This window comes from Candoia aspera, chromosome 2 (genome assembly GCF_035149785.1).
Source record: "Candoia aspera isolate rCanAsp1 chromosome 2, rCanAsp1.hap2, whole genome shotgun sequence".
Taxonomy (NCBI): Eukaryota; Metazoa; Chordata; class Lepidosauria; order Squamata; family Boidae; genus Candoia; species Candoia aspera.
Genome location: NC_086154.1, coordinates 224,236,474 through 224,250,872, shown reverse-complemented (window position 1 = coordinate 224,250,872; position 14,399 = coordinate 224,236,474). Strand labels below are relative to the sequence as shown.

Genomic DNA, 14,399 nt, shown 5'->3' with positions numbered 1-14,399 from the left:
TTATAAATATGAATTCAAGGTGGGGAATAGCCTTATCTTCTGGATAAGAATTTCCTGTAAATTTTAGTAAACCGGGACCATTTTGACTGCTAAAAAAAATCTTGATATTAATAATATTAGTAATAATATTAATAATAATATGCTTTGCGGAAAGAAAAACTATTTTCAGATTATTGCAAAATAGCAGTGAGGCAGATCTTTCCTTTTAAGTCATGTTTCTGGGCACATTTTAAAAATAAAGTACATTTTTTTTTATATATTGTATTTTTATATATGGTAAATTTATTGTTTTATTATTATTGTAAACCGCCCAGAGTCCCTCTGATGGGAGGAGAGGGGCAGTGACAAATTTGATAAATAAATAAATAAATAAAACGATGTGATTTTTACTGCAGTTTGTTTGTGGTAGAAATGTGTTTATCATTTTTAAGAAATTTTAATTTCACTGTTCTGACCATCCCACTACGGATTTTGCTGTTTCCTCAAACTCCTCATAATTTATAATTCAGACTATGCTGGTTGGACACCTTTGCACGAAGCCTGTAACCATGGTAGCACAGTGTGCGTCCGTGAAATTTTGCAGCATTGTCCGGAGGTAAACCTGTTCAGTCAAGTGGATGGGGTGACTCCCTTGCATGATGCACTGTCAAACGGACACTTAGCGATTGCTGAGCTTCTACTTCAGCATGGTGGTGAGTGCATTTATGCTAAATAAGCTTAGAGAAATTTCAATCTGTAAAAATTGCAGAGTATTAAAACTGGAGGCTGTTTTGAATGTCATTTTGAAAGCTGGAGGTTTTCATAAATATTGATGTATATCTTGCCATATTTATACTCATTCATCTTGTCAGTTAAATTATTTTAGTAAGCACAGAAATGTGGCTGTTTCTTCATATTTGCTGAATTGCAAATTTGCTTTAAAGATGATCTTAACAAACAATAGTATAGATTGCATTTCATACTATCCCAAAACTTGGTGTTACCTTATTTTACAATGAACTGCAGTATGCTTAGGTTGATTGCTTTGTGCTACTTAATAACAATGTGCTTTTATTTAGGGTGAACAAATGTTCTAGTTGTTTTTTTCTGAAAAAGGCAGCTGAGTTTAATAACAAAACAGTAAAACTGCATTTTAGATGCTACTTATACAACCCTTTGTGTCTTGCATGCATTGTAAAACTCTGTTTTCGCAAACATGTGCAGGAGCACTTTATACCAGTAGAGACATAGCATAGCTCGTAATATTCTTTTTTATCACAGTGTGTGTCATTCTGATTTCATGTTTTATCTTGTTTCCAGAGTTATATAATTCAGTTGTGTATCATAAAAGAATGTGCTGTACTTCGTTTTTTTAGCAAAACCTACCCCAAAATACAAATAAATGCTGTTTTTGTTTGCTCTAGAAGGCTCCTTTGTATTTGCAGTTGTCTCCTGCCCCCTAAAGGCTATTTTCTTGATCTCTGTCTGACATCCCTTCCCAATCAGTATATCCCTGCTCTTCCCCCTCAGTGTATGTTGTGCCAAACAGTAATGCGATCTCCCAGGTGTTTTATTTATCTCCTGCACCATGCGGCTGACAGGCTGAGCCAATACCTAGCTTTTCTTCAATCAGTCTAAGTGATGCAAGACCCAGTATTACAGCAAGTCCAAGTCCTCAATAGAGTGTGGCATTACATTGACAGATGTGCATTTTTCCTGTGTGTCAATGAAGAATGGCCACTGGATGATCCCCTTGTCCTAGGGGAGAAGATCTACTTGCTCTTTCATTCATCAAGGTCTTCTGGCAACTTTACAGGCTGTGTGCTCAGACTTATCTTTGCTGTCAGTTGCCAGGCTTTGGCCTGTCAGACGTTTTGACAAGAGCTTGACAAGAACTCTGTCTTGCATATTCAGGGTAGAATTACATTTCTTATACTTCAGAACCTTTTAAAACTTCCGCTCTCTTCATTCACATGCCTTTTATTTTTTTAAAGTAACTTAACGTAATGCAGTATCTATCATTCAAGGTTACGACTTACTTTACTTCTATAAGCATTTACCACGATTATACTAATATTAACCTGCTTGTATTGTCGCCCCATATATGCATACCTTTTAATCCTCACAACAACTCTATGAAACAGGTTGCTTTGAAAGACAGTAATTTGTTCAGGGTCATCTAAGAACCTTTGCAGCTGAGCAGAAATTTGAATTGGGGTCTTTCTCATCTTAGTTTATCTTTCAGAAGTAAAATATTATGTCTTTTTTCTCTTACCTCCATATATAATTTTTAACATAACAGTTTTTATGCAGAGAAAGGTATTCCAGTTAAATACAGATAACAGGTTTTTGATGACTACCCATGTGGTTTGCACATGTCAAGAAAATTACTTCTTATGCTGTGGCTTGTAATCCTGTAAAATCTAAATTGTTGGATTTTTTTTCCTAAACAGAATAAAGTCTATATTTTTTGTAGTACTAGCAGTGGGTTACACAGCAATTAAAAAAAATATTTCCCTATTCTAAGAAACAAAAGATCTCCACTGATCACTGTCAAGGAGAAAGAAGAGATCCCTACTTCAGTCCCTCCCTCTTATTTCTCAGTAAGTGCTGGATGCAAGCTTTTAAATACTGATCAATATGGACTTTTACATCTACAAGCTGTACACACTTCCTGAATTAGAGTAAATGCATACTCTAGGCAAGCTACTCAGTAGAGACATGTAGAAGCAAAAATTTTATGTTCTTCTGTGACATATCTGAAGCTTTTGTACTAGCTGAATTTGGATGGCTTTGTACAAAGTAAGAACATAATGGAAAGACATTGCAGCTCATTGTCCAATCTTCTGGCTTGTACAGACATGAGTTGCCATAATGGAGGTGAAGAGAATCCCAAACCAAATAGAATGGCAGAAACTTGTCCCTTTCACTGCATAGTTAGGCTGCAACGTAAACCAGATCATTTTCCAGAATAAAAGGGAGGAATTTTATCAGCTGTTTTTTGAAATCCAGAATAGAGAGGAAGTACTCTAAAAAATACCTAAGAGTATTTATACATCTGGTTGTAGCATTTGAAATGGCCGTTAGGAAAGCACACCCTGCTTGCCCAACTCTGAATTATTTTGTCATGGAGACTGTTACTGTCTAGTGTGACAACTCAGATTATGAGTGGTCTCCAAAAGCCTGATTAATAAAAAGGTTTTATCTTAATCTGTTGTGTTGCAGAAATATATTTTCATAGGTAATAACCACAGACAGAAAGTTCAGTGAAAAAAAGACATAAAAGTAGTCTTAAAAACCAGAACAGATAATCAGTTTTTCTCCAGCTTAGTGGTTTTCATATGCATTGCTAGCAAATACATTTCATTTTATATGCTTATTGCTAGCTGGGATTTCTGGAAGTTTTATTTCGAACACAACAGGGAAATGTATTAGAAAAAGCTGGATTATATTAATAAAGGTATAGTGTTCTGATAAAATCCAAGTAATAATGGGCTTTGGATATGTATGCTGTATTATTACTGTATATGGTGCAATTCTGTATGTCTATTCAGAAGACATTCTAACAGAGATAATATGGCTTACAGGTAGTCATGGTTTAGTCACCACAATTGGGACTGGCAACTCAGTCATTAAGAGAAGTGGTCACTAAGTGAAACTGCGACTGTGCTTACAATCTTATTTCAGCTTTCCTTTGCTTTACAGACCTGCAAAGGTTGTTAGTGTGAGGAATGGTTGCAAAGTTACCTTTTCATCACCATTGTAACTGCGAACAGTTGCTGAACAAGGCAGTTGATAAGTGAAAACTACTTATTCCCAAATACAATTGTGTGTAAACAGTTAGGCAACTGTAGTCAAATTATAACTTTCAGTGACTCCAAAAGTGATCAGAAGCTGACACAATCTCTGCATGGTACAAAATTAAACAGATCTTTCTGCAGATTTGAATTCATATTTATTATTGATATGCAGTTGGTTACATATGCAGAATAAGTGAATACAGCAGTTGCAAAGTTTGGAACCCTCTCAGGCAGTATGTTGAAACACCTCCTTTGTAGGAATAATAAGCTCTAACCATTTATTGTTAGTAAACCTCAGATACTTTCTAGTTTTGCTTTTGGAATTTTTTTCCTACTCTTCCATGTAGAACTCTTCTATCTCAGAAATATTTTTAGGTTTCCTTGCACAGACTGCATGTTTGAAATTATTTTCAATAATGTTCAAGTCTAGTGGACTGTGAAGCCCATCCAAAACCATTATTTTTCTTTCCTGTAATTATTACATGGTTGAATTGCAGGTATGTTTCAGGTCATTGTCTACAATTTGACCAGGGTACGTAAACTTTTGCAAACAACTGAAAATAAGCTTAGAATTGTAGCCTATTTTTATACACATATTTGAAATAAATAACTTTTGCTCAGAATAGGAATGGGGTTTTTTGTTTGTTTTTGGGGGGTTTGGACCCCTAGTTGGAGTCCACAGCAAGCCTGACCAGTGACAGGTTTTATTTGCATTATTGGAGGGTTTTAAGGAATGCCTACTTAAAGCAACATGAGTCCTCAATTTTAAAAAATTGCTCAACTTTTTACAGGGTTGTGAGGTTCTAGTGGATGCAATGAATCACCCCCTCCAAAAAAACAAATCAGGTAGTAATTAAGACTTTTTAATAGCTATGATATAAATGTGTCATAGGCTAAAATCACACATTGTCTAATCCTGATTTAAATTATGCTATTTATCTAGTTTTTTAAAATCTGATTTTGTGTTACCCATCTTTAAGATTCATGGAGAGCTCAGCCATTTCTTAGGTACTTTCTGTATATATATAATTTTTCTGATTGATGTTTTGTTTCTTCTGCAGGACCAATATTGCTACAGCAGAAAGATTCTGAAGGAAACTTACCACTCAATTACATAAATTGTCCAGCAACTAAGCAACATCTTTTGAATATTGTGAAGCTGCAACAGACAGTTGAGGAATTTCATGCTCAAGTACAAAGTAATTTCTATAATCAACAGAAAGAATTATGGATAATCTTATTTTGCAAGATGTTATTAAATCTTTGTTCTGTATATGACTTATTTAGACCTTTTCCTATTACCTTTAGAAAGCTTGCTTGCTCAGATCCATTCCTGGTGACAGATGACTGTTGTAAGTTTAATATGAGCTCTTCTAGTCATTGGTTAATAGATCTTTATTTTAGAGAGCTTGAAACTTTTCAGAAACTTCCAGAATATCTTCAGAAAACAATTGAGGATATTAAAAATGGCCCAGAAGAACAGAAACAAGCTTTTTCCACAATGTTACAGCAAATTATAATTACAATTCAGGCTCATACTTAGCTAACAAACTTCAAAATTAGTATGGCTTGCCTAAAATTCATAAACTGTAATGTTCAATGGCAGTTTTTAGCCTGGATAATGACTTGTCCCAACAAATGAAAGGTTGAAGACTGCCTTAGTTTTAAGCCATAATAGAGGTCCCTAGGATGGAAACAAACTATTATGACATCAGCTTTCATGTTCTGTCTCTTTTGTGTAATAGTTGAAGAGATTTCTAGTTTTACCCTAATTGTAGGTCTCAGTGATTTCTCAGTTCAGGAACTGTTGTTTAAACTAGCTTAAGAACATGCCACAATTAGAGAGTCCAGTGTGATTCTTGCTTTTTTAATAAGTACATCTATAAACAAACCAGTTTCCTGCAAATTTCTAATTCCTTGGATAGGTTGACAGTATGTTAGCCCGAGCCCAACATGGTTCACGCACATAGCAAAAAAATGGCTTTCTGTTACGTGTGTGTGAATTTTGTTACAATGTACAGGTGGGTTAAAATGCTTGTCCTGCATTAATTCAGTTTATCTTCAAATTATTGTTATATAATGATGGTTTGATTGGCACACTCATTGGTTTTCAGAATGCTGGTCTATAAGTTTGCATATTGATTTTGGCAGATATGTATTTTTTTATACTGTTAGTACAGGAATAAAGTTAATAATTATAACAAGTTATTTTTTGATGTAACATTCTAGCACATACACTTTTTAAAAAAAATAAATGTCCCAAACTCTTGTAAACATTTGTGCTTCATTTTTTAAGTTTATTGCCTTGAATATCTGTATTTCTGCAACTGTAATTTCTGCCAGTGTTGCTAAACCGTAATTATTTTATGTTCCTCTTCAGATGAGTCAACTCTATCGAATGCAAGAAGGTTCTTTCCTTTGAAAAAGGGTGGTACAGGAAAGTAAGATCCAATCTCTGCCACTAAGAAATACCGAAGGGCAATCTTACAGCTCTTTCTTTCTTCATATCCATGTCAGCTGAGTTCATAAAACATGCTCTGCTGTAATGTGTTTTGCTTAGATTCATATCAGAATTATTTTATGATAGTAGCTGGGTGCTTTTCCCATCTGCTCAGGCAGACAGGGCCAGTTTCTCTTTCTGTCCCTGGAGCCTACAAGCGTACAAGACAGCAACCTCCCAGCCAGTTACGATTCCTACTTACAGTATGCAGTTCCTCTGTAACGTTTTCCCCTTCATCATCTTTCTTTCTTGCTGCCTTTCTTTCCAAAGGCTCCCTCTCATGTGAAGGAGTGGAGCCACAGCTATTGAGAGAAGAAGGGATCCCAACAATTCTCAGGAGGAAAGCTACCCATCCCACTTCCTTGGATGCATGGATGTGGTCTCAGTTCCCACCCAAAAACAAAAGGAAAGAAGCACCAAAGTGGAGGCTAACCAATTCCACTTCTGCCATGCTTGATGAGGCCATTCTTCCATTCATAGGTACTGACGGATCAAACACATTCTTTTGGAACTGTCACCATCATTAATCCTCACGGTTCTCCTACTTCTTGGGGTCCTAAGATGCAATCTTCAGAGGAGACAGCCATGGTCACATTACTGGTAGCTACTCATTTGAAGAAGCAGAGTCATGGCAAATGCCACCTAGCCCAGCAGCAGAAAATATTGCCAACAGAGACCATTCACAAAAGCTTTTGTAGTTCAGATGCCTGCACTCCTTTCCAGGATCCTCCTATTCCAGTCTAGATGTCAAGAATGTGCAGTGTACATTGCCAGACACTAAGGGAACAAAATGACCACACAGTACCAACTTAGGCATGGCACATGGATCCTTTGGTGGGTATTTTCTCCGTAAGTCTGCCTCTCATCCCTCTCCTCTGAAAGGGACAAAGGAGAACTCTCAAAGTTATGACCCCCACAGAAAATAGGCTGTTCTCACATGCTGACTTTCTCCTAGCAACTAAAAAACCATCATGGCTTCACTCTTAAAAGAAAGCACAGGCAGCCTGGCTGGGCCCAAACTTACTCCTCTTGTTCCTTCAAGCCTTCACATAGATATCAAGGTACAAGGGAATATCTACTCTTCTGTCAAGATTGCCTTATCAGGCAAAGCAGCAGCAGATCAACTCCTCCTCCATTTCCCACTTCATATATTTTAATAAGAGGCAGGCATAGCCTGTTTGCCCAGTGCTAGCCCCATGTCACTGTGGATCCCTGGGTGCATCACAGGGTCATAGCTATATGAGTTTCAAAGTTGTCCCAAGTTTTGAAAATGGGAGAAGCACTTCCAGATGCTCCAATCTGCTATGCATTCCAGTCAGAGAGGGGGCTCCACTTGCAGAATGGAATTTATTCAATATTCTTCATATTGCCAAGAAGAATTAGGTCCACCCTGGACCTTAAGTACGTAAACTGGCAAGTACCTCATGGAAACCCAGTCAGTTCTAGCATACCTACGACCTGTTAGGTAGCAATTTGAGTGTGGATTTATTTCTATTTTCTCATGAAGTTCCTCAAAACATGCTGAGAGTAAGATGTTGCAATGAAGTATGTGTGTACTGTTTTTCCTTTTTAAAAAAAAATCATCTCCAAGCAGGTTACTATGCATGAATTATCTAGACTTTTTTCAGTTGCATTTACCTATAAAGCCTGATATGGCATAGGGCCTGGTTATCTGAAGGATCACTTGTCTCCTTTGGTTTCTTCCTGACACGGATGATCACAATTGGCATGCTCCAAGTCCACTTAATTAAACTGTTATCTAGTGGAAATCAGAAGCACGCCTTCTCTGTTGCAGCCCCTGCCCTCTAGAATAGTTTCTTCCCAGAAATTTCAAATGCCCCCTACCTTGCCTGGCTTTAGTAAAGGTAAAGGTTTCCCTCGACGTAAAGTCCAGTCGTGTCCGACTCTAGGGGGCGGTGCTCATCTCCGTTTCAAAGCCTTGGAGCCGGCGTTGTCATAGACACTTCCGGGTCATGTGGCCAGCATGACTCACGGAACGCCGTTACCTTCCCGCCGAAGCGGTACCTATTGATCTACTCACATTTGCATGTTTTCGAACTGCTAGGTGAGCAGGAGCTGGGACGAGCAACGGGAGCTCACCCCGCCGCGCGGTTTCGAACCGCCGACCTTCCGATCGGCAGCTCAGCGGTTTAACCCGCAGCGCCACCACGTCCCTTGCCTGGCTTTAAATGAGCCTTAAAAACCTGGCTTTTCTCCAGGCCTTGGTCTTGGGAGGTCCTCAGGCCCTTTTAGATTAGATGTTCTATGGGGCAGAGGGTTTTTATTGTTTCCTCTGAGCAACTATCATTCTTTTCTGATATTGGCATGTTTCTGGCCTTTCTAAATGTGTAAGCCTCCCAGAGTCATTATGGAGTCAGGTGGCCTTCAATATTTATTTTATAAATGAGTAAGTACATAAATTTGCCTTCTCTTAGAGCCCTGGATGATACATGGGCTTTGCCTCCATTGCACCTGCACAGGAAAGGGGCAATGATACTTTTCTACACTATGTAGCAACTCTTCCATTCTAATGGAGGAGGGAAGCCAGGAAAGTGAGCAGTTTCCATTATTTGCAAAATCTATCACATTTCCCTTAATTTTGGATTCCTGTATTAGGATAGGTAGATAGGATAGGAAGATAGCCTTGGCAACCATTTGGGAGGTTCATAAGAGTATCAGCTTTGCTTGATCCTTGCCCTTTCTGTCTGATTAAATCAGTCAGGTGCGGTTGGGTGATGATCAATATCTTCTTACGCAGAATGCTACATCCCACATAAGACCTTTATTGAAAAAGCCTTTCCTTGATTCAGAAAATTGTTCCAACTATAGGCCAATCTCAAATATTCTGTTCTTGGAAAAGGTGATTTTAAAAATGGTGACTTCATACCTCCACTTGCATCTGGATGAAACTGATTTTCTGAAATCATATTAATTGGGGTTTCATCTGAGATATGTTACTGAGACCTATTTGGTAATGCTGAGAGATTACACTTGGTGACTTTCAGTACCATCAGCCATGTTGTCTACATGGACCCTCTGGCAGGGTTAGCCTTGGAGGTATCGTTTTGCTAAGGTTCTGGTTTTTCCTGTTGAGATATACTCTGAAAATGGTGCTGGGCATAATCGACTCATGTTGCTATCATCTCTATTTATTTTTTATCCCACCTTTATTATTTTTATAAATAACTCAAGGCTATTATCTATCTATCTAATCATCTATCATCAATTTCTAATTTATTAATTCATTCACATTTCTAAAGCAACCCAATCTCAGTACCCTTGAATGCCATTAATCTCGATAATGCCAGATGAGGGAGAACAAGCTACAAGTAAAGGTGAAAGTGCTGTTGGTAAGGAAAAAAATGGGATTGGATTGAGATGAAACATGATTTGGATGTGGTTAATTCCTGCAGAAAGAGCAGATTTGCTGTTTGGAAGTAATCTTGTCTTCAGCTGTGACTGGATTTCTAGATGGCAGCAGGGAGAAGCAGCATATTTCTCTAATTACAGTTAGTGCCAACTTGACCTTCCTGAGCTGGTCAGACTTAGCAACAGTTATCCGTGCCTCAGCTGCAATCCATCTTGACTATTCCAATGCTCTTCTGAAGGGACTACTCTTGAAAAATGTCTGAAAATTACAGCTGGTGCAAAATGTGATGGCCAGGCTGCCTACTGGTACAAGGTATTGGGATCATATGATGCTTGTACTGAAATATTTGCACTGGTTGCCAGTTGCCTATCAGGCAGTCTTTAAGGGGGTGGTGTTGACTTTTAAAGCCCTGAACAGCTTCGGGCCTGATGATCACAAGGACTGCCTTTCCCACTATGACCCTGTCCAGTTTATTAGATCAGTGGAAAGGCCCTTCTGCCCACATTACCAGAAGCTTGACTTTTAGGTCAATGAAAAAGGCCTTTGGTGTGACTTCCAGGCTAGGGAATTTGCTTTTTAAAAAACTGCATTTAGCTTCCACTCTCCCAGTATTCAGGAAGATAGGAAACAAACAAACACAAACTCTGCCAAGCTTTTAATTAACTTTAATTGTATTAATAATTTCATTTTATACCTTTTATGATATAAAAATGTAAGCCTCCTTGAGTGTTGGAATAAACAGAAAGGTGGCATATAAATTAACTAAATAAAACTGAAATACAGTGATTCTGCTGAGTTACTCTTAACTCCACAGTACCTAGAGCTTCTCCTACAGTAAAAAACTAACATAGTCTGCAAGTCCAAAACAAAACAATGCAAAGTAGTGGGTTTCTTAGTGTGGGAGAGGAGTACCTTTGAGTCAGTATTGATGCCTGGTGACCCTGGACAAGTCCATGCCATGTTTTTCAGAAGTACTTTGCCATTGCCTGCTTCCTAGGGCTGAAAAAGTGACTGGCCAAAAGTCACTCAGCTGACTTCATGCCTAAGGCAGGACTAGAACCCACTGTGTCCTGGTTTCTAGCTTGGTGCCTTAACCACTACACCAGACTGGCTTTCACAAAATAGTTCTTAAAATATAAATGCACATTGTATATTAATAATATAATCAGGAATATTACAGAAGATTCATAGATGTGAGTATAATTTATACATTCACATAGAATTTAAATGCATACCAAGTACACAGTAGAAAGTGAATTATCCCAGTTCAAAAAAGGCTTGTGAAGGTTTGTTAACAGTGCTGAACTGAACTTCCCACTAGAGTTATAAACATTTATTTTTATTAAATTTTTTCACCGCCCATCTCCCCCGAAGGAGGGACTCTGGGCTGTTTACAATAAAACAACATGCTAGTTAAGTTAATCATATTCTAAATGAAGCTTAGTTGAAAGTAGGATCCTGCCCATTCCTTCCCCCTCCCCAGCTTTAATGGCTATTAATTTTTCTGACCATGTGCATAAGCATTCCTCCCTAACAGCAACTTACATGTTCTGTTTCAGTTTGGCTATGTTACAGAATTAACTTTGATCCTTACAAACTTTTTTATAAAGAGGTATTTTTGCATTATCTAAAATGTCCCCAAATTCCTGTGTTGTGTGTTAAACATGTACTAGAAAAATGTGATGTGTCCATTTGATAGGGTCAGCTAATCATTAGCTCAAAACTTTTCACAGGAGACCTTTTCTCTGAAGGGGATATGGTGGCTTTTAAATCGTTAACTATTACTTTTTCATGTATACTCTCACCCTACCTATTCAACTTGTATGCAGAACACATCATGCGACATGCTGGGCTTGAGGAATCCAAGGCTGGAGTTAAAATCGCTGGAAGAAACATTAACAATCTCAGATATGCAGATGATACCACTTTGATGGCTGAAAGTGAAGAGGAACTGAGGAGCCTTATGATGAAGGTGAAAGAAGAAAGTGCAAAAGCTGGCTTGCAGCTAAACCTCAAAAAAACCAAGATTATGGCAACCAGCTTGATTGATAACTGGCAAATAGAGGGAGAAAATGTAGAAGCAGTGAAAAACTTTGTATTCCTAGGTGCAAAGATTACTGCAGATGCTGACTGCAGTCAGGAAATCAGAAGACGCTTAATCCTTGGGAGAAGAGCAATGACAAATCTCGATAAAATAGTTAAGAGCAGAGACATCACACTGACAACAAAGGCCCGCATAGTTAAAGCAATGGTGTTCCCCGTAGTAACATATGGCTGCGAGAGCTGGACCATAAGGAAGGCTGAGAGAAGGAAGAGAGATGCTTTTGAACTGTGGTGTTGGAGGAAAATTCTGAGAGTGCCTTGGACTGCAAGAAGATCAAACCAGTCCATCCTCCAGGAAATAAAGCCAGACTGCTCACTTGAGGGAATATTAAAGGCAAAACTGAAATACTTTGGCCACATAATGAGAAGACAGGACACCCTGGAGAAGATGCTGATGCTAGGGAGAGTGGAGGGCAAAAGGAAGAGGGGCCGACCAAGGGCAAGGTGGATGGGTGATATTCTAGAGGTGACGGACTCGTCCCTGGGGGAGCTGGGGGTGTTGACGACCGACAGGAAGCTCTGGCGTGGGCTGGTCCTTGAAGTCACGAAGAGTCGGAAGCGACTAAACGAATAAACAACAAAAAAAACTTTTTCATATAAATACCATGTAGATAATGTAATATATCTTCCCTATCAATCCCTTATGATTTTTAGAGTGTTCATGGAACATGAAGAATTACTTGCTCCCTTGTCTTTTTTAGGTAAGCACAAAAGGAAACCAATGACATTACAGGTAGTCCTTGCTTAGTGACCATTCATAAAGCGACTGTTCAAAGTTACAATGGCACTTAATGAAAAGATTTGCAACTGGTCCTCAAAGTTGCGGCCAACACAGCATCCCAGCAGTCATATTTGGGCACAGCATCCTGCAGTCACATGATTGCCATTTGTGACCTTCACTGTCAGCTTCCAGCAAGCAAAGTCAACGGGGAAGCCAGCAGGAAATCACAAGTCACAGTCATGTGGCGTCACGCATGATGACCACATGGGATTCGCTTAATGACTGCAATCAGAACTGCTGTCGTATGCTGGCATGGTCATGTGATTTTTTTGCTTTACCACCATGTCACTTAGCGTTGGAGTCCTGGTCCCAATTGCAGTGATTAACTGAGGACTACCTGTACTGAGTCCACTTATGAAAGTTCTGCTTTGGATGTATTTAAGGAGAGTTCAGACTCATCATTACATTAACTTTTCTGGGGTTTTTTTTTTTTTTTTTTTTTGCCTTGACAAATTTGTAAAAATGCCTTTGAGAGTATGGGTGCCATTTTAAAGCAAAAGCAAATCTAAGAAATCATTTGAAATACTTCTAGCTTATTTTCTTTGAACAAATTCCAATCACTAACAAAGTTCTTACTCTTTCTAGAATAGGCTATGCCATGCTTTCTAAAATCATATTGAATAGATGTAAATGAAATACAACCAGGTGAGCAGTCTCGTCTAATTTTATTAATTTTAAGTTGCATGCAAACATTTTGCACCTTCTGTAAAATGTGAATCACCCTCTCCTGTTATGTGAAAAGACTCAGTGGTATTATATCTTCTTCCCGCAAAATCAAGTTAAACTTTCTCTCAGGGCTGAAAGATTAAAATTCTTTTCTACTTTTTCACTTGCTCAAAAAAATCCTGTGCTCAGAATATAACCTGAAAACTGTCTTATTACATACCCACATTGAGGAGGTTAGGAATTCTTTTGCCTTCAGTTAAAACTGAATGGCTAATTAAAAGTAGATGTGGACATGCCAAGGGGATTAATCACACTTGGAATAATTCCTTCATCCTGTTCTTCCAATTCAAGTTCCTCATTTCTTTACCAAACTCAATCTTTTCCCATTCATCCATAATCCATTGTTAACACTTTCCTCCATTTCCAGCCACAAAATCAAAATTGATCATATACTTGTGGCTGGTTTCTTACCATAGGCAACCTCTACAATGACGGGGTTTTTTTTTTCCTAGATAAAAGCTCCTTTGCATAGAAACTCCTGCAACTAAAATAGTACAGGCTTTATACAAGGAAAAGAAATCAAAATACAAGTAGTTATTATTTAATTTTAAAGAATACTTTTCAAATCTAATTCCAACCACCCACCTCTATTTTTTGAAGATTGCATATATTATCACGTACAGGTACTCCTTGCTTAACAGTAATTAGGACTGGAATTTCCATCACTAAGCAACATGGTTGTAAAGCACAATGTCATGTGACTGCCCTGCTTAGCGATGGAAATTCTGGCACTTCCAGTTGCTACTGTTAAGCAAATCACCACGGGTCATTAAGTGAGGATATTATATGGGCACCATTTGTGACCTGCTGCTTTTCCATTGACTTTGCTTGTAGGAAGCTGGTAAAGGTCACAAATGGCAATTATGTGACCACGGGGATGCTGCGCCGGCCATTAGTATGAGGACCAGTCATTAACTACTACTTGTTCAGCCCTGCTTTAAGTTTGAACAGTCACTGAATGAGTGGTCATTAAGTGAGGACCACCTATTGTCTACTGTGAGTTAAAATGTCATTCTGCTCTTTAAAAAAAAGTTATAGTTGTATGTGAATTTTCCCATGTTAATCAACAGGAGACAAGAGCTTTGGATTTGGGAAGTTCACTTTGGATTTGGCCCCAAGCCGGCCAGAGCTGCTTCCAAT

At 38.4% G+C, this 14,399-nt stretch overlaps 1 protein-coding gene across 1 annotated transcript in view; it reads left to right on the top strand.

Moving 5' to 3' along the window:
- Nucleotides 1-6,053, top strand: part of SLF1 (SMC5-SMC6 complex localization factor 1) — a 46,999-nt gene extending 40,946 nt beyond the window's left edge. Inside the window, exons 17-18 of the mRNA XM_063295425.1 lie at nucleotides 510-692; nucleotides 4,841-6,053. Coding sequence (XP_063151495.1) covers nucleotides 510-692; nucleotides 4,841-5,322 — 665 coding nt within the window. The 3' untranslated portion in view covers nucleotides 5,323-6,053. The remainder of the gene's footprint in view (nucleotides 1-509; nucleotides 693-4,840) is intronic.
- Nucleotides 6,054-14,399: the final 8,346 nt, after the last annotated feature.